The 20,206-nt window shown below is 42.5% G+C and overlaps 1 protein-coding gene across 1 annotated transcript in view; it reads left to right on the forward strand.

The window, feature by feature from the left end:
* The first annotated feature begins 2,877 nt into the window (after positions 1-2,877).
* pik3c2b (phosphatidylinositol-4-phosphate 3-kinase, catalytic subunit type 2 beta) overlaps positions 2,878-20,206 on the forward strand; it is a 72,579-nt gene continuing 55,250 nt past the window's right edge. Inside the window, exons 1-2 of the mRNA XM_080424313.1 lie at positions 2,878-3,199; positions 19,028-20,026. Of these exons, the coding sequence (XP_080280439.1) occupies positions 19,139-20,026 (888 nt within the window). The 5' untranslated portion in view covers positions 2,878-3,199; positions 19,028-19,138. The remainder of the gene's footprint in view (positions 3,200-19,027; positions 20,027-20,206) is intronic.

The raw sequence follows: 20,206 nt of genomic DNA on the forward strand, positions 1-20,206 counted from the left end.
GCAGGGGAGAGGGTTCCCCAGCACCCGACCCGAGTGACATGTTTTTGTAACCTGTTTTCTTAGGACCCTTATGGTGTCAAGTTAAGATTTTTTCTAGTTGCCCTGGTGTGATTATTATTCAAATTCAAGCACATCTTGACTCTGTTTCAGGACAGAAAACGCAAAAAAAACTAGCAGAAAATGTATATTTCTCTTGTACTAAATATTTAAGGAGTATTTTTTTTGCCACATGTTTTTTAGGACCTTAATGGTTATGGTGTCTAGTTGACATTTCTTCTTGTTGCCCTGGTCAACTAATGTCTCATGGGGTTCATTTAACCCATTCTTACACCTATCCCCAAGAACCATAAAATGGAGATAATAGAAAATACCTAGCCTGGTAAACCCTCCCTCCGGAAATCTCAATTCCATTTCACTCCTGAAATGAAATGGAATTGAGATTTCCGGAGGGAGGGTTTACCAGGCTAGAAAATACCATAACTCTTGAAGGAAACAACATACAGAGATAAATGAACACATTTTTGACCCAAGGAATTCATTAAAGTGGTTATTATTACGATTTTATGTTTCCACAGCTCTTATCCTGTCCTGTAGATTTTATTTGGGGACGGGCTTTCTTTTATACAGTCTATGGGGACGGGACATAAACATTTTATTAAATGATTTAATTGAAGAAGAAGAAGAAGAAGAAGAAGAAGAAGAAGAAGAAGAAGAAGAAGAAGAAGAAGAAGAAGAAGAAGAAGAAGAAAAGAAAAAGAGGGGGGATACTATTGCAGCTTTGTAGGAAAAACACAACTAAACATTGAATGAACTGAATGAATGGGATGGGGTCTTGATTTTTTTTTTTTTTAAACAACATATATTATATTTGTATTTAAAATACCTATTTCAAAAGCTTACAGGATAGGTGGGCACTTATAGGGGCATCTGGGCACCTTGATGTAAAATTGGCTATTTTGTCCAAAATGTTAATACATAAAATATTTGAAGAATTGGCTAAAGTAAATAGCCTATACATGATTAGAACATGCTTAAACATTTGACAATTAAGGTCTAATATTTCTACAATTGCTGCAAATTGCTACAAAACCTGTATATCCAGTAATTTTGGAGAAGTAGTTGAAGCATACATTTAAGTCTGATAATGATGTACCGGGTCGTGCATGTTCACATCATGTATACTTTACATTACTTAAGACCATTTTTTAATATATAGCCTTTTTTTTTACATTTTGGACAAAATAGCCAATTTTACATCGAGGTGCCCAGATGTCCCTAGTGCTCACCTATCCTATATCCATTTCAAAAAATTTTGGTATTCAAAATGTACTTAAAAGAGTAAAAGTACAAAAGTATTTGCATTAAAAGATACTTAGGTACTGAAAGTAAAAGTACTCATTTTGCAGAATGTCCCATTTCACAAGTTTCCAAAATGTATAAAAATGCTATGAAAATAACAGATCTACATGCTTACAATGCATGGCGATTTGACATGTTGTGAGCTTGTAGATTGTCTATTTTCAAATAGTCAAAGTTTAAATAGGGCTGAAGTGGTTAATGGTCTTGTAATAATAATCCAAATCTACATAGTAACTAGTTAGGCCTACTAAAGTTTTCTAATAACTTGGAGTAAAAGTAATATTTGCCTCTGAGATGTAGTGGAGTAGAAGTAAAAAGTATTGAAAATTGGAAATACTCCAGTAAAGTAAAAACTAAAAACGACCTCAAAATTGTACTTAAGTACAGTAGCCTACTGCTACAACAGTCTGCATGTGGCGTCTGTGTGCCGCTTACAACGTATATCCGCAAGATGGCGCTCTCCTCCTCTCCATTGTTTAATTGTTCCCGACCGATCTCGCCGGAGTCTGTTACAGCAACATCGATGACCTATCGAAAAATGTTGACCAGGGCAACGGGTCACTTTTGGTTTGTTTTCTGGCACAGCGTCAGAGGTGGAGAAAGTACTCACATTTTTACTCAAGTGAAAGTATCAATACTGCAATGTAGAAATACTTGGTTACAAGTCCCGGAATTCAAAATGTACTTAAGTAAAAGACAAGTAAATGTACTTAGTGTACCAAAAGTAGAAAGTAGTCATTCTGTAGAATGTCCCATTTCACAAGTTTTCAAATGTATACAGATCTTTTGAAAATAGCCAATCTACAAGCTCACGAGTCACAATGCTTCGCGACGTGACGCATTGTGACTCGTGAGCTTGTAGATCGGCTATTTTCAAATGGGATAGGGCTGAATTGGTTAATGCATGTTTTGTAATAATAATTATTGTGAACCTAATTGTGTGCATTTTCGGAACAGTGACATCTGGAGCAACAATATTCGATAGCTCATCAATGTCCGTGTGACAGCAGCTGACCGAGCAGACGCCGGCTGAGAGGAGGCGAGCAGTGTTGCCATGTCCTTTTATTATAAGCGACTTTGGGCTTGTTTTTCTTTAAAGTTGCTTGTAAATATTGACTGTTAGTTGCGGGTTGCGGTTTTTTGGGCTTGTTTCCTAATGTCGTTTAAACCAGCGGTTTTCAAACATTTTCATGCCAAGGACCCCCAAATTAATATGTATTTGTCTGCGGACACCCATCTGAAAACATGTTATGCTAGGGACCCCATACAAGATTTGTGTTGTTAAAATGTGTCAAAAAAAAATCCTAATTTTAAAAAATGTCTTCCAAGATTTTTTGGGAAAATAGCAGATGTGCAAGCTCGTAGATTGACTATTTTCAAATATCTAACGTATGGCATTATTATGTTTAAAGGCGAAAGGCTCGCTTCTTTTGGGCTTGTTTTCATAGACCCGGTTGCTTGTTCCTCTCTCAAAACCTGGCAACATTGGAGGCGATGCACAGCCGATACGAGCCGAGCAGCAAAAAGAGAAAACCTCAGCAAGACGGCATCAAAAACACCCGGCGGGACACATAGGAGAGAGAGAGAGAGGAGGGTCGCATTGTTACATGTACACATTCTACACAACACGGGGACCACCAGGGGACCACCCCCATGATATGTGTGCGAAATAACGCCAATATCAGAAGCCACCGGAAACTATTAATTGCTCTGGAATTACATACAGATCAGCATCAACAACAATACACTGGAATCAATCATTTTTTGTTTTATGGCTGGGAAATAAACCGCTTTTAAAATGGCAACCGCCTGCTCCCCGCGGCCATAGACTTAAGAACAGGTAAGGCATTTCAATTATTACATTTATTTATGCAAAAGGGTTCGCTACTAAGCCATTACTGTTTGGTTTTTGACAAGTTGCAGTGTAGTCGTCCACTTGTCGTAGCCCCACAATAACTACTGCGCTATTGCATGGTCACACATGACGCTATTCAGCTGCTGAGGCGAGGGCGAGCCTGCATGCAATGCAATGCATTCTGCAGTCCCATGTTAATACTGACTGCGTTTGAAGCTGACAAGAATGTTGCAATAAGATTAAAACACATGTTGTTCCAGACGAAATGCGCTATGTTACGTCTGATGTTAGAAATCATGACAACTTGGTGTTTCGACTACATTGCACCAAGCTTTCAGAGGGAGCCTGGGGGCTCGGATAGTAGCAGCTGTCAAAGAGATGCTTGAAAACATTCACAATATCTCAACAATTCTGTTTATTTTACCATGACATTATGGCATTTTTGTCAGTTTCGCAATTGAGTTGTTTTGAAAATGTATAAAGGCAGTAAAGGCATCCAGTGGATTTGGTCCTTCCACAAGATATACTGTTGGCTATTTGAGCTGACTTGTTTATAGAGACATTTTTCATTTTTATGCATGCTGACTAATAACCACAAACAATTAAAACCTAGGTGAGAGTTTGGCCTATTCAACTTTGTCTTGCTACGCCATTGTTTTTTCACTTTTAGTTTTCATTTCAATGTATTTCCTTTCTATTTGGATAGCATCAGAGCCAAGGAATCAGAGGTCATAGATAAAGGTATGAGAGGGAGGGACTTCCTTTAGACCACATAAAAGAGCACTTCATCAATTTTCAACCTTATCTTTGTATAATTGGTCCTAAATGCTCATTATAAGATGGCACAATTTCAGAAACCTGCAAAACCTTCCTACCGATGATGTCATTGGTAGACAGGTTTCCTAACTGTCCACAGCTCTCTGAGACACAGACCAAGTAGATAGAAATGGTACCATGATACATCTTCTAATGAGTATGAGGACCAATTATATGAAGAAAATTGGTAAAGAACCCTATATACTTAGTCACACGAAAGTAAAGATATATGTTCACTATTTCTGACCTTTTCTGACACATTTTGCCTATCACAACATGCCCAAAATCATCAGCAAGGAGGAAGGATTTAGGTTTGAGTTGTAGCTCACAGAAATATTGTGACACTGACACAATGCAGACCTACTATATATATATGCTACATTATCCAGTCATCAGTGACAGACAGTGAATATTATGTTTTGTTTTTCATTGTGGATGACGTTCAAAACATGTGTATCCTTACTGACCTCTGACAGCCTAATCAGAACTGGACTGAATTTCCATTGACAACACAATACAGTGTTTGTGAAGTGCTGAGGCTAGATCTTGTACATGTGACTACAGAACAGATGGAATATACTATACCCAACACTTTCCTTTTTGGGATTCATCACTCACATAAACCTGTATTAAAAAATGGTACTGTGAAGGGAAAGAAAGTTTTGTAGGCAGTTTTGGCGTTTGTTAGGCAATACATTGAAACTGAGGGTGGTATGATTCTCTTCTATTTAACCTGGATCGTAGTATTTTCAAATAATGTATCGCAAAATAATCATGACTCAGTTGTACAAATAAAAAATGTATACATTACAAACTTTTGTTTTAAATGTGAAAGGTATTAGGCTAGGTTTCAAATATTTGAAGGGGACACGCGTCCCCAATTTGAAAAGTGGAATATGCGTGTGTACACAAATGCAAGAAATGTTTAGATAAAGATCCACTGAATCACCACAAATCACTGCGACCCCAGAAGATGTTTAACAAAAATCCAAGAGTCCTAAACATCAGCGTCCCACAAATGATAGCTTACAAGTGCCCTGTTGATAAACTAGAGATGATTCACACTCACCGACAGCAACTTGAAACTTGTTTCTGACTAGCGAGAATTTGCCTGATTGTAAACCTGACTGCAGGTCGGCAGCTGGAGACATTTGAGGCCGATAGTCAGCGTTAATTATTCTCACGTGTGAAAAGGCTCAAGACCCCCAACTTTGAGGTGAAGTGATGAGGTGCCTTATGATAAAATAAGACTTAATTGATCCCTGACAGAAAATGTTATCATAGCAGCCATCAAAGCTGGCTAGAATATAGAATGTGCAATATTTAGCATCAGAAGAGAAACAGGATCTCAAATACGATTAGCAAAATCTCCAAACTGGACATAATTAAAGCAGATGTACAATGATCAGTGTGATAACATAGGAGATCTATGTAGTGGAAGACACAATTAGTTTTTGCTCTTTTACGGAAATGTTGGTGTCATTATGTTGGCAGATGTTGGCTGCCCATTGATTCTATTTTAATAATTAATCATCACCTCTTTCAACTTCTCCCTGGGTGTCCCTGTGGAGCCCTGTGTCATTGGTCCAGTCAAACAGTGTGTGCATGTGAACATATGAGGACATATGTTTCTCCCAAGGATAAAAATATGATGACATGATGATATGTTGCTATTTTAAGGTGGGGGGTTTGAATTAGAATGAGGTTAAACTTGAGGTTGGGGTTAAGGTTAACTATGTAAGGATAGGGTTAGGAATGAATGCCATTGCTAGGAGGTCCTGCAATGTGTAGTGTAATGCAGACAGTGTGTGTTTTAGAGAGAGAGGGAGGGGTAAGGAAAGTGAAATAGAGAATCAGAGTCAATAACCAGACGGACAGGTTGGACTTCTGAGAGATGTTTGTTGTAGGAACAGCTCCTACAGTGACTGACTGGTCTTTTTAGTACTGTCGAGTAACGTCTCCTGCCGACAACATTGACAGAAGGCCCCCCCATTGACAACAGAAGGCCCCCCCATTGACAACGTTGTAGATAGCGCCGTGCCGTCAGGTCGGTAAACAAAAGCAACCCGCAACTATGAATATTTACAAGTGACTTTACAGGAAAACAAGCCAAAAGTCGCTTATAATAAGCAGACCTGTCAACACTGGCAGGATCTTGCAGACCAGCGCTGCCAGCCCTAACGCAATGTGCGCATCGGCCGACAGTTTGTGCTGAACTAAATGCCAACTTTTGCCAACAGACTGCCAGTCTGTTGTAGTCTGAATTAGTCTGTTTGGTGGAGAGTCACCTTTCGATGGAGTTGGATGACACGCTGTTAAGTCATGATCTGGGTTTGAACACCGAATGAGTTACACTATCAAAGTTAAATGAACACTCATGATTTGACTGTGTAGGAGGTGGTCTGTATCTTTGTGACACATACACTACCTAGTTGAGCCACCAGAACACCCTGTAAATGAGAATTCTTCAGCCCATGGTCTTCGGGGGACCCCTGGTACTGCTGGTTTTCTATTATATTATATTGGGCGGTTAATTGCATTCACCAGACATCCCAGGTCCTTGAGTAAACATCTGAAATGACAAAGTCAACAGGTGAATGTAGTTAATTTCCTGGTAGGAGCAAGAGAAACCACAATGTGGGTGATCTCACATGGGTTGAAGTACTCGTGCTGTATACTATATTCCATAATCCAGGCCAACAGGTCCATAGTTAACCTCATTATCAAGGACAAGTCTAACTTTGCCAGATTCATCTTCTTCAGCACCAATACCCTTTCATGCAATCACAGTCACCCACATGCAGACCAGGGAGCTGGCCACTACACCCAACGCCCTGTGTAGGTGGTTGCTTTGCTCAGCGAGGGGCATATCCATGCAAAGTTTATTTAGTATAACAAGACCTTCAGTGTTGTCCATAAATCAACAATTCTTATAAATTATAAACCAGGTTTCAGTACATTTTACAAGTCTTTCCATTAGGCTAAATTAGACACATTAAATTCAAATCTCACCAGTGCCAAAATAAAATGTGACTGTCAGCTTAGTATTAAAGACTTTGGTTGTAGCGGAGAAAATGCTGACTAATGTTTTTTTTCTCACTGCTTGAGTGAGCCTAGCTGTTGTAGCCATGGGAAAACCTAGTATCTGGAGGACTGTATGGCTAGGAATGCCGTCTGTACGGCATACGACTATGTATGGTATAGGAATCCCGGGCTTAGACTGGAGGCTCAGGAATAGGAATGGTCATATTTTTCTGGGAATAGAACAGCCCTACTCTAGTCTCTGTGCCAGCATATAAATTAGTTCATTTAACCATCTCATCTTTATTTAAAAACTATTAAAATAAATGTTTTTGTGACTGCTCATGCCTTTGTATAACAAGTCCTGTATAGTATGTTCTCTTTTTTTTGGTGAAAGGTAATCAATCATTCCACTGTTACTTGTCTATAATGATTGCTTGAAAAAATCACATCATGAAGACTACGTTAGCTCTGCTTGGTTTGATCAGTTTACTGCCGACTGCTTTGTTGTGTCGTGTCGTTCGCAAATTATTCATTCAAAAGAACTAAAGCTTTTGGGTGAATGAAATGAACTAATGATTGAAAATATCATTTCATTTCGCAGTGAGTTGTAACCTCGTTCTCACTTTTATCTCCATCTCACGAGGAGATAAAGCCTGAAAAAGAACTCATGCCGAAAGTGTGTAACCGGAAGTAGAGGGCTTCATGTTGTCCAGCCTACCAGGACTTCCTGTAGCCCTGTACTTCCTGTACAGGACAACATGTAGACCTGTACTTCCTATACTTCCAGTTGGACACTTTAGGTATACATACATGGTATCCAGCCTAGACATTTGAGCAGTCGGTTGCAAATTTTCGATTGGCTACACTGGTGATAAGACTGTTCCGCTTTCCTCATTGGACCGTATACTAGCCAGTAGCCACAGTATGAAAAATGATATTCTCATTCACTGAACGAAATGAACCTGCGAATGACTGACTGACTATTTTCTCCAGTGAACAAAATGTGATCCCTGTGGCGGTCTCCACTCTCTCCCAGATCCTGGAGGGAAAGTATTTTGCCACACACATACAGTACAGTGCAAAACACCACGTCAGGAGTAACAAAACAAACACGACAGAACATAACATTTTTACACACACACACACACACACACACACACACACACAGTATCCCAAAAGAGCCATAGTTCTTCAGAAACAGTCTTGCATGGGTATGGGGATTGTCCTGGTTTCAATTAGTGGGGATTTCTATTACAGTGTCTGATCTGCAGCTTATAAAAAAGACACAACGTAGATTTTACATCCTTGAAGTAGAAAGTCGAGCTGGGCCTGAAGCAAAGTAGATGATGAATATACTGCATATTTTGAATTCATGAAGAAGACACAGCCATGATGACTTATGTTTTATTCTTTTAGTGGGCTTTGGCTAAATAATTCAAACGCACATTGACATTTGGTTGTGCAGTTTCTGACTCTGTGAGCGTGCGTGCGTCATAGAGGTATAATACAAGTAAGACGCGCGAACGCGGTAAGCGAACGCAAAAAAAGAAAAAAAAGAATGAAAAAAAATATTTAAAAAAAAGTAACCAATAATTTTTTTTTTTTTTTTTTTTTTAAATCTGCGTTAAAAGGAGCATCTTAGAAAAATACAAATTCACCAAAAAAAAACTTGGAATGTTTTTGAACAATTCAACAAAGTGTTTGAAGTGCCTGTTTCACCCACTTCCGGGGGGCGGAGCCAAAATCCGAGCCCGATGTATTTGTTCGTAGACCCCCACTTAGGGGGGGTAGAAAAAGTTTGGGAGCGATTCGGGCACTTTTCATTTAACATGGGGTTTCAATGGGGAGTTTTTAGGAGCCTTCTCCGGGGCGTGGCTTCCGGGGGAAGGGGCGGGCTTAAACGCAACCTTGACAGGTGTGTTCAGTTTTCAAAGACCTTTCATTTGATGTATGGTACGTCTAAATTGGACATTTACTTATCTCAGAGGAGCTGCACACAGGCAGTGCACACAGAGAGACAGACAGACAGACAGAGACACAACCCAAGCAGGGTTACATAGTAAGCTCCACTTGGTCGGAGGCGCGGCTTCGCCGCGCCTCCTCCCGCGTTCGCAATAACTAGAGGGCGGATTGAAAATTCAAAAATAGCAGATATACAAGCTCATAGCGCGGCACCGAGTGCCGCGCTATGAGCTTGTAGATCTGCTATTTTTTTTTAAACGTGAAAATGTGTACAAATATTTGAATATGTATTTTTTTTTTTAAAGGGAAAATGTTTGACTCAAATCTTTGCTTTTGGGGGTCCCTATTACAAAATATTTTGAGATGGGGGTCCGCAGCCAAATACATATAATTTTGGGGGTCCTTGACATGAAAACGTTTGTGAACCACTGATATAGAAACATACTTTTGTCAAAAAACTGTTAGGATTTTGAAGACATTTGTAGAATCTCCCAGAAGCAAAGATTTGAGTTACAAATGTTTGCTTTAAAAAATAATATATATATTCAAAGATTTGCACAAACTTTCATGATTTAAAAAAAATAGCAGATCCACAAGCTCGTAGCTATGAGCTTGTAGATTTTCTTTCCCAGTCTGAATGGGTTAATGGACAGAATGTCCTGGTTGAAACAAGATTATGACGAGGCTAAGGTAAGGGTCAAAGTTTAAGTTAGGGCATGGATGGAAAATTAATAAAGGTAAACAAAAGATGATAATGCAGATTTATTTAGCCAAGCTCTTGTGAAGCCAGAGGGTGTTTTTTCAAGCTTTTTTTATTGTCCTATGCACTTTAGTTTACAATACCGACGTGGCAACATTGCAGGCAGTTAAATTCTTGTACTTACCGAGCCTCCCCAACAGAGTGTACAAAAATAAAAATACAATGTCAAGGTCAAAACTGTGTGTGTGTGTGTGTATGGGGTAATTTGAAGGTATAGGGATGAAGAGATGGTGTGGGGGTGATCATTTCATCATCATCAGCCCAGCAATGCTGGCATCAGCTGGCCCCAGTGGGACTCTGTTTTACTGTGTGTGTGTGTGTGTGTGTGTGTGTGTGTGTGTGTGTGTGTGTGTGTGTGTGTGTGTGTGTGTGTGTGTGTGTGTGTGTGTGTGTGTGTGTGTGTGTGTGTGTGTGTGTGTCACTCGGATGTGCTAGACCGCGGGGCAGGAGAGTGTGTGTGGCAAACTGTAAACTGTACTTCCTGTGTATCTGTTTATGTGTGTGTTTCACAGCATGTCACATTATGTCTTGTCAGCATTTCTTTACTGTGTGTTTGTGCGCGTGTGCGCTTGTGTGCGTGTGTGCTAGTGTCACTGGGATGTGCTGGAGCGTGGGCCAGGAGTGTGTGTGTGTGCGTGTGTATGTTTGTATGCCGATGACAGCAGCCCCTTTGTCTTTGAGGTGCCCGAGCCGTGTGAATCTGTCTGAGTATGACCTCGCTCACGTGACACACACACACACACACACACACACACACACACACACACACACACACACACACACACACATACACATACAGCCCCCAGCACTGGCCCCTTTGTTCTTTCAGAGTGGGAACCCCCACTCCTGCCCCTAATTTAAAGAGCTTATTTCCCTGTTGGGGATAGATTGCAGGGGTCTGGCAGCCCCCCCCACCTTCCCTCCAGCCATCCTTCTCTCCATTACCCCCCACCCCCATAAAGGTTCTAATATAGTATGAGCCATTTACACCGGGACCCATGTTTGGGTCGCAGACCAATTTTTATGGGTTGCGAGTAGTTTAAACAAAGAAATCACAACTTTTCATTAATTAAAAACAATTCCAACATTTTTCAAAAGTAGTTCATAAATAAAAAATAAAAAAAACTTTTCCAGAAGTGAGAGAAGTAGTGCAAAATAGCAAATCTACAAGCTCACAGCGATGCGACGCGTTGTGAGCTTGTAGATCTGCTATTTTCACTAGTTTCGGTCCCGGGCAAACGTCTAATTTCTCTTTTGGGTCTTGAGCTAAACAGTTTGGGAACCGCTCATTTAGACCACCTCCATCCCACGGTTCTCATCAGCTCTGGGTGTCTCCCTTTGGGCTACGGGTGAAGTCTCGCTCCCTGGGAACTGCAGACTAGGTGCCGGTAGATGATGATTTATACTACGACCGTGTCGCTCATCAAAAATAACCGATTCCAGTGAAAAACTATTGTATAAATTAGGCTTAACCACTTGAATCAAGAATCAATTTTGATTGAGGGTTTGATTGTGCCTGTGAATGAGGGTACTCATTCACAGGCACAAGCAGAGAAATGTTGGCAATGGCATACAATTACAATTTAGAATGTAGGCATTTAGCAGATGCTCGTAATCCAGAGCGTAACTGGATTGCAGACTGGCATGTCTGCAAGGCTGTGCTAGCAATAGCAATACAATATACAAAAGACAATACTGCATTCTAATGAAATAAAAATAATATAAAAATATAGAAATAAGGTTAACAGTACTGGCAAGGCCCACATTCTAAAAGGAACTTTTGCAGCAAAACTTAAGAGCAGTGGCAGATGTGAGATAGGGAATGTTCTTTTTGTGGGAGGGGGGGGTAATTTAGTATTAGATATATAGACAGTGCGGTAAGGTACAGTAGGTACAGTATATCTATACATCAGTGTTTGGGTGCTTGGTTTGTAGTCCGTTGCTTCCATCGTGTCACAAGGGGCATGCATATGATGGAGTTTTTCAACTTGAACCCAGCATTCCTATTCTGGGCATGTTATAATAGAAAAACATTTGTAGAGAATAGCAGATCTATTGTGGCACGTTGTGAGCTTGTAGATAGGCTATTTTTAGGTTAAAAACAAGGGGACCAGGCATAGACCCTTGGGGGATCCGGGCCAACATAATGATTGGGTTTGGTGCATATTGTATCTCTGTGCCAATGCTTGTGACACAAATTGAGAGCTAATAACAGACCACGGCACCCACACAATGTTACACAGTTTTACCAGATAATTACAATAGAGAGAATGTCCGGAGGTGTACGTTGAGCTGGATTTTGAACCAGTTTTTTTCCATGACTACAATGCATGCATACATGCACCCATTATCAAGGACAACGTCCATTGGGACATTTCATATTCAGCTTTTAACAGATTAGTAAAAAAAAAATCCAAATGTTGGGGATTTGGCAAAGCAACCGGATGTAAACAGCATTCTCAGTCAGCTGTTGGCTGTTTGGCTGTTATCCAAATGGAGTTTGATCAGTTTAACAACCCCACCCTTCTCAAACGCATTGATTTACTTCCAACTGGTGTGTCAGGTTGTTAGTGCAGGGTACCACTAGAGCCAGACCGGTATATCGGCCATTATTCGATCATATTCTTTTTTACAACATCGGTATCAGCAATTGCAGCCGATATGTCCCAATTATTACCACTTTACAACCTGGGGTCCTTATTTTGGGCATGTTATTATAGATGAAAATGTTCAAACGTTTTCAGAAGTTCCAAAAATGTTAGCGTTTTCTATTTTATATATATATATATTGGAGGAGGGCGCACACTGGTATTGGTGAGGTGCTGCTGCCCTTAGTAAGTAAATAGTTAAAATAGGCTATAGAAACGATGGCGATAAATTTGGCAAAATATATTTTGGACCCTGATGTACAGTACACATAGGCCTATACAGTACATTGTGCATTTGTCCTCTCTCTTTTTCTTTGTAACAATATGACATTGACCGTGACGTCTACCAAATAACTAGCAGGCTTAGTAACTCATGCATCCTTTCAATCAATCCCTTACTATGTGTTCAAAGTGCTATGGCCAATTGAACTAATGATCATGGAGGTTGACAGGCAGTCCCAGCTCTGGAGAGAGCAGAGACATGGCTGTGTCTGACTCGCCCATCTGTTGACGTCTGGAGCTGACTTCACTGTTTACCAGCACGTCTGGCCGTGGGCCAGCCCCCCTAGACACACACGCACACGCACGCACACACACATACGCACACACACAATAATCCTGCATAATACAGATGTAATGCTCTTTAATCACTTTAACCATATTTCGTGGAAAGGGCGAAGTGTGGTCTGTACTTGGCCCCCTCCATTTTTCCTCCTACCAAATCTCACCAAATCTCTTCACCGAAAATAACTGATCTACAAGCTCGTAGATGTGCTATCTTCGCTGAATGTTCACCTGTTATGACCTGGTTAACCTAGAGAGTACAGATACTGTAGATCAGGGGTTCTTAAAGTGGGGTCCAGGGACCCTCCAGGTTCCTTGAGGTGGGTTCCAAATGGACCCTTACAGGTCTGTAACTCTGAGAGCGTGCAAATGGAACCAAATGAACCAAGTTCCTCGGAGTACACATCGAGGAGGACCTCAAATGGGAGACGCACTCCACACACGTGAGGAAAAAGGCTCAGCAGCGACTGTACTGGCTCCGCCGCCTGAAGAAGCTCGGAGTAGGACGTCGCATCCTCAGGCTGTACTACAACAGTTCTGTCGAAGGCATCCTAACAGGCTGTGTCACGGCCTGGTACGGGAACTGCACTGCCCGAGAAAAGATCAGCCTACAACGAGTAGTGCGATCGGCAGAGCGGATAATGGGAATCGAGCTCCCAGCGCTCCAGGATCTGTACAAAAAGCGGTGCGTGGTCAAAGCCAAGCGCATCATCAAGGACAAGCACCACCCAAGTCACAGACTGTTCAACCCCCTACAACGACCGCGACCGGGCAAGGGGCTCTACCGCAGTATCAAGAGTTCCACCACCAGGTATTGGTGTAGTTTCAATCCGGCTGCTGTCAGAATGCTGAATGGGGCATAAGCCTGAATGAGGCATAGGCCTTGTTCAGCAGCCTGACAACAGGCAGCGCAGACTTTTCTGGCTCTTCCTGAACACACCTGTGGATTATACCAGGGACAATGACTTGGACTTTAGCCCCCCCTCGGACACACCTGTGGACTACACCAGGTACAAATGACTTTTTGTTGCACTCCCTCATGGAGCTACCTGCGGATTATACTAGGGTCGGTCCACTCTAGGTGGACACGCACTGACCTTTTTGCACCTTAATCCCTTGTATAACGCACTGACTTTTTTTGGTCTTTTTTATTGTGCTCCTTTTCCTCTAAGCACCTTAACGTCCATTGTCTATCATGCACAGTATAAGTATAACATGCACAGTATACAATACATTGCTGCTATGCTCAGGCACCTTAGTTTAGTTTTTTTTAGTCTTTATTATCTCAGGTAATTTGTAAATATGTAGATAACTTGTCTGGCCTTCTGTTGCTCTCTTGTTTTGATCTCCTTCCCACTTACCCCCCACCCTCTTCTTCTCCCCCCCCCCTCTTCTTTCTATGGAAACTAACGTTGCGATGGGAACGATGTACAAAAAAGAATTTCACCCACTGTTTTACCTTGTAAACCTGTGATGTGACAATAAAACTGATTCCTTACGGGTCCATTTGGTTCCATTTGTATGCTCTCGGAGTTATGCGGGGTCCTTGAAATGTAATAGTTTGAGAACCACTACTATAGATGGCTGCTAATGACTCCTAGATATCCTAGCTGGAGAGGGGAGGGCCAGTTGTTGGGATGCTGGATTCCAGTGTGTGACTTGTTCCAGTCTACGATGCTGAGTCCACCGAAAACCTATTTTCTTTTCATGGCGGAGTATCTTGGATATCAAAATGATGAATTCCCAAAGCAAATGGCCCGCTTATTGTTGCTGGTTTGATCGTCACTCTATTGTTAAAAGATGAGGAAGAATTTGCTGCTCTCTGGTCTAGCAAATATCCTCAATGTATTTATCTGTCAGATAATAATAATAATAATAATAATAATAGCTCAGATTTATATAGCGCTTTTCTAAGTGCCCAATGTCGCTTTCATAAAGAAAAGGAAGTAACCAACTTTATTAGAAGATAAACAATAAAAGCTAAGTGCTAGATTAAATAGCAGCAGCTTATAGTGGTCCTCAAAATGGGGTCCAGGAACCCCCAGGTGTCCTTGGAAAGGCTTCCAGTGGTTCCCCAGCAAATTAAGGAACAGTTTAAACACTTAAGCCCTATCGCAAGGCTGTGAGCTTGTAGATCAACTATTTTTTGGGGGAAAAAACATTTTTTAAGGGGCTTCCCTGGCATGAAACCTTTTCCAAATGGGGGGTCCGCGGCCAAATAAATACATATCGATTTGGGGGTTGCCTTGACTGGCTTATAGGCTGAGTCAGCAGTATTTTCCCCACGGGTTGGGTCGGTCTGGGAAAGGCCTCAGCCGTAACTTCTCACCCGCACGGCGCTCACAAAGGCTCCGCAGTTAAATGGAGATACTTGTTCACGTCAGTTTAGTAACGGATAGGAGGGGGGGGGGGGGGGTCGAGGGTTGGCGCGCTCCGGGGGCTTAGCAGGACATCTGACATGGGGGACCTCCCTCCTCTTTCACACTGGCCTTGTTGTCTCTGTGGGTTTCGTCCCCCTTGCATCCAACTTTTTATCTCCTGTGTCTCAGACTGTTTGTTAGTCTGGTCAGTCAGAGAGAGACTCGGCCTCGTCTGTCAATCCATGTGTCTGTTAATCCATCAGGACCGGGAACGCATATAGCGTATAGATACTTAGCAGATATACAAGCTCATAGCGCGCCACCGAGCATTTTGAATATATATATAAAAAACATTTAAGCTAACATTTGTAACTCAAATCTTTGCTTCTGGGGGGGGGGGGCTGGAACGATGGGGGTCCGCGGCTAAATACATATAATTTTGGGAGGTCCTTGACATGAAAAAGTTTGAGCACCACTGATATATAGCAACATATGTTTTTTTTTTTAACTGTTAGGATTTAGAAGACATTTGTAGAATCCCCAGAAGCAATAAGATTTGAGTTACAAATGTTCGCCTTAAAAAAATATATATATTCAAAGATTTGCACAAATTTTCTAGATTTTTCTAAAATATTTTTTGTAATAGCCAATAGCCTTCAAAAAATGACACAGATCATTTTCGCAGTCTTTAATGGGTTAACTCTGTTTCTGTCTGTCGCTTTCCCTGTTTCTCTGTTTCATCTGTTGCTGTCTTTCATTCATCTGCTGCAGTGGGGATTCCGACACACACACACACACACACACACGCACACGCACACGCACACGCACGCACACGCGCACACACACAGCTGTAAGAACAGCTGTATGGGAAGTTGGGAACTTCCGAAAGCAGTCTGTTGTGGGCTGGAGGTCACGGTCTCTGGCCACAAGTGGGAGTAGCAGGCCACGTCACCATGGTAACAGGTCGTTAGAGGTCGGGTCAGGGTTTAGGGCTGTGAGGGATTTGTAGATGGAAGAGGTTTCTCTCTTTTTTACCCCTATTTATCGCACCGCTTAGTCCATTGGTTCTCAACCTGGGGTTCGGGCACCCCCAGTGGTCCTTGGGGGGGTTCAGGGGGTCCTAAATGATTGATAGTTAAGGTAACTCCGCACCAAACAGACTCGTCCAGACTATTGCAGACTACTCCAGACTGCAACAGACTGGTATTCGGTTGGCAAAAGTTGGCATTTAAGTCTGTCAGCCGACTGGCCATTCATGTGCTAATTTGACTTTTAGCCTGCCAGCGTTGCCAGGTCTGCTTATTATAAGCGACTTTGGGCTTGTTTCCCTGCAAAGCCACTTAGGGATGTTCCCAGCGTTTTTTCTTCACTGACGTGCAGTGGTGTATTCTTTATTCTTCTTTATTCTTTATTAATTATTAGGATCCCCATTAGCTTCCACAAAGTGGTCGCTAGTCTAAGTAGTGTAAGTAACTAGTACATTTACTCAAGTACTGTACTTAAGTACAATTTTGAGGTACTTTTACTTTACTGGAGTATTTCCAATTGTCTATACTTGTACTCCACAACAATTATTTGAAATGTTTAGTTACTAGTTACTTTGCAGATATAAATCATTATGAAACATACATTAACCTCTTTTGCCCTATTTTATACCTATAAGCTATTTGAAAATAGCAGATCTACAAGCTCACAACGTGTTGCGATGCACGCGTTCTGAGCTTGTAGATCTGCTATTTTCAAACATTTTTGTACTTTTACTTTTGGTACTTTAAGTACATTTTTATACCAATACTTTAGTACTTTTACTCAAGTAAATGTTGAATTCTGGACTTTTACTTGTAACAGACTCAGAGTACATCTATTGCATTCAAGCCTGGAATTTCGTCATTTTAGGGGCAAGGCCACTTGGCCTTTGGTGTTGTAATTTTTTGGAAAGGCCCTGCCCGGTCTTCCTGCCAGGGCAGGAAGGCCATCCAAAAAAATAATAATGATTTTTAAGTCCAAAAAAAAAACTTTAGTTATTAGTTACTTTGCAGATATAAATTATTACATTATAAAACATACAGTAACCACTTTAGCTCTATTTTATACCTAGGCTATTTGAAAATAGCCGATCTACAAGCTCACAACACGTCGCGAAGCGACGCGTTGTGAGCTTGTAGATCTGCTATTTTCAAACATTTGAGTACTTTTACTTTTGGTACTTTAAGTACATTTTGATACCAATACTTTTGTACTTTTACTCAAGTACTTCTACATTGCAGTATTGATATTTTTACTTAAGTAAAACATTTGAGTACTTTTTCCACCACTGCGCTCCACACAGCAGCAGCAGGTGAAAGCAATTCACTTAAACGAGGGTTGTGTTGCACACCAAAACTGCGCGAAAGTAGGTCAAATCAATCAATCTCTCTCTCTCTCTGGGAGCAACAACGAGAAACAGTGAATGTAGGTTTTCATAGACATGGTCGCTTGTTTCTCTCACATAATCTGGCAACACCGACAGCCCTTTGTTGTCACTGCCACTGCTCTGCCAGTCGGCTAAAAAGCTGAACATGTTCGGTCGGCTCTGGGTCGGCCGAAAAGGTCCCGACGGACCCCCCGACGGACCCCTAACCGACTGGCCGACGCTTCCCGAAGCCAAATCGGCCCAAAGTCGGGCCGATTTGGATTGGTCTGGAGCCAGCTTTAGGAACCAAATTCTATTTGTACACTCTAACTCACAGAACACCAGAAAAGCATCCGTCCGCTCACTTGCGCTTTATTGCACACGACTATTCTTGCCAATCCTGGCCAAACAGGGACATCTGGTCACCCTATATGTACTGTTACTGTATTTCTATGAGAATACTCGTGCAGACATGCGCTTTTTTTCCCGCCCATAGCGGAAAAGAAAAATCTTAATGAGTGCGAGTGGAGCTCCATTTGTTAGCATGGAGCAGAAGAAAAACTGCATCCATGCGCTAACTGTGCATCCTGAGGGTTTTGTGCATTAGAGGTCAAATAACACGTGTGTACACTTGTCTGTGGCCTAATGAATATCAAACTGGGGGTCCTTGAAATTCAAACGGTTGAAAAACACTGGCATTGTCACCCAAACACTCAATACATGAGTGTACTACTGTATGTTGAACACATTATTACCAGAATGACATAATTTAACATGACATAATATATCTTCTCATTTTCGTGTGTAGTTTGTAGCTTTCCTCAAAACAAAAGTACCATGTATTTGCACATAGTTCACTAATGCTCACTGTATATCTGATCCATGTACATATTATGTACAGTAGGCAGTGACCAGTGGGCTTCACTTGGTTTATGAAAAGTGTTAGAGATCATGTTTCATTGTTGGAATGTTTGTTTGTGAGAGGAAATATAACTTTGACCGTCAAGCTCATAAGCAGAATACCTCCCCTAGATAAGCAGGAATTCCGTCTTGGAAGAGCGGTAGAAATTTGGTCTCATGTGGGAGACAAAACACATAAAACGTACGGATTGCAGCTAAAAGTTAACACTGAGGAGTTGATCGGCTGCTGGGGTTAAATGTGTATGTATGTAATGTAAAATGCTGTTCCTCTGACCTTCTAAAAGCTCACACATCTCCATCTTTTCTCCTTTCTCTCACTCTCCTTCCACCCCCCACCCACCACCCCCCCTCTCTTTCTCTCCACAGCCCATATTTCATGCCCATATGTGTCCACGGGGGTTCCCCTAGCAGTCCTCCTCTCCCTGCTATTCTCCCCCTCTCCTCCGCCCTCCTCTCCTCTCCTCCAGGGCCACCGTCATGTCGGCAGCTCAGACCCAGAAGGAGAGCAGTGAGTCGGGGTGGGGTCTGGAAGCCCTCGGCCTCAGTCAGAAGGAGCTGGTTCTGGCCGAAGCGCTGCAGATGGAGTACGACGCCCTGTCCCGTCTCAAGCAGGACCAGGGGAGCCCGGGGAACACCCAGCCCGGCACTCGAGTCGCCGATCCAAGCAGCTCCAAGACCCTTCCCGCTCCTAAGACTCAGGCGCCCGCCTCCATAGAGCGGCCCCGGCCCTGTCCCAGCCGTCCCATCCCTAGCCCCCCAGGAGGGAGCCTCCTCAGGGGGCTTTCCGGATCGGATTCGTCCCTAAACCACCTACAGCCGGGAGGGTCTCAGTTGCCCCGGTTGACCCCGCCCCGGCCCGCCCCTCCCCAGGGCAGCTACAGCAAAGAACCCCTGTATATCCTCGAGAGTCCAGAAGTCCGCAAGGACCATGAATACCCAGACACCGGCTACGGCGGGCACTCGCTCGGGCCGGTGTCGGGATCTGTCCCCAAAGTTTTCCCCCCTCTTCCGGACGACACTCCTCCTGCCATCCCCCCGCGGCAGCCCATCACCCCTTCATCGAGCTCGGAGAACCCCTTCCTCTCGTCTCGTGGCTCCACCATGCCGAGGGACGTCAACCTCTTCACCCCGGAGGTGGACCTGCCCAAGCTGACCATGGGAGAGTCCTTGAATTATGACAACCTCAACGACTCCCTGTCCAGGCTCAACGGGGATTGGCAGGCGCCGCGGAGCAGGCGGGCCCCCGGGGACCAGGCGGGCAAGCCCGTAGCTCGGAGTAAGACCCTCCCCCCTCAGGTACCGCCCCGGACTTACGTTCCGGTTCCGAAGAGCAACAAGAACCATCGGCGAGTATCCGCAGACCCAGTAAGAACCATCATATTTTTTTACCTCTATGCCAATCATATGCCCCAGTCATTTTCTTTTTTTAAATACTTGTTATTTATTGTTTAAGCCTAGAGAGTGTTCATGTCAGACAGGCTGTCAATTTGTGATTGACATTCTCTTTTTTAAATTAAATAAACAATACTTGTATTCAAATATAAA

This window comes from Gymnoscopelus braueri, assembly GCF_963280865.1.
Source record: "Gymnoscopelus braueri genome assembly, chromosome: 3".
Taxonomy (NCBI): Eukaryota; Metazoa; Chordata; class Actinopteri; order Myctophiformes; family Myctophidae; genus Gymnoscopelus; species Gymnoscopelus braueri.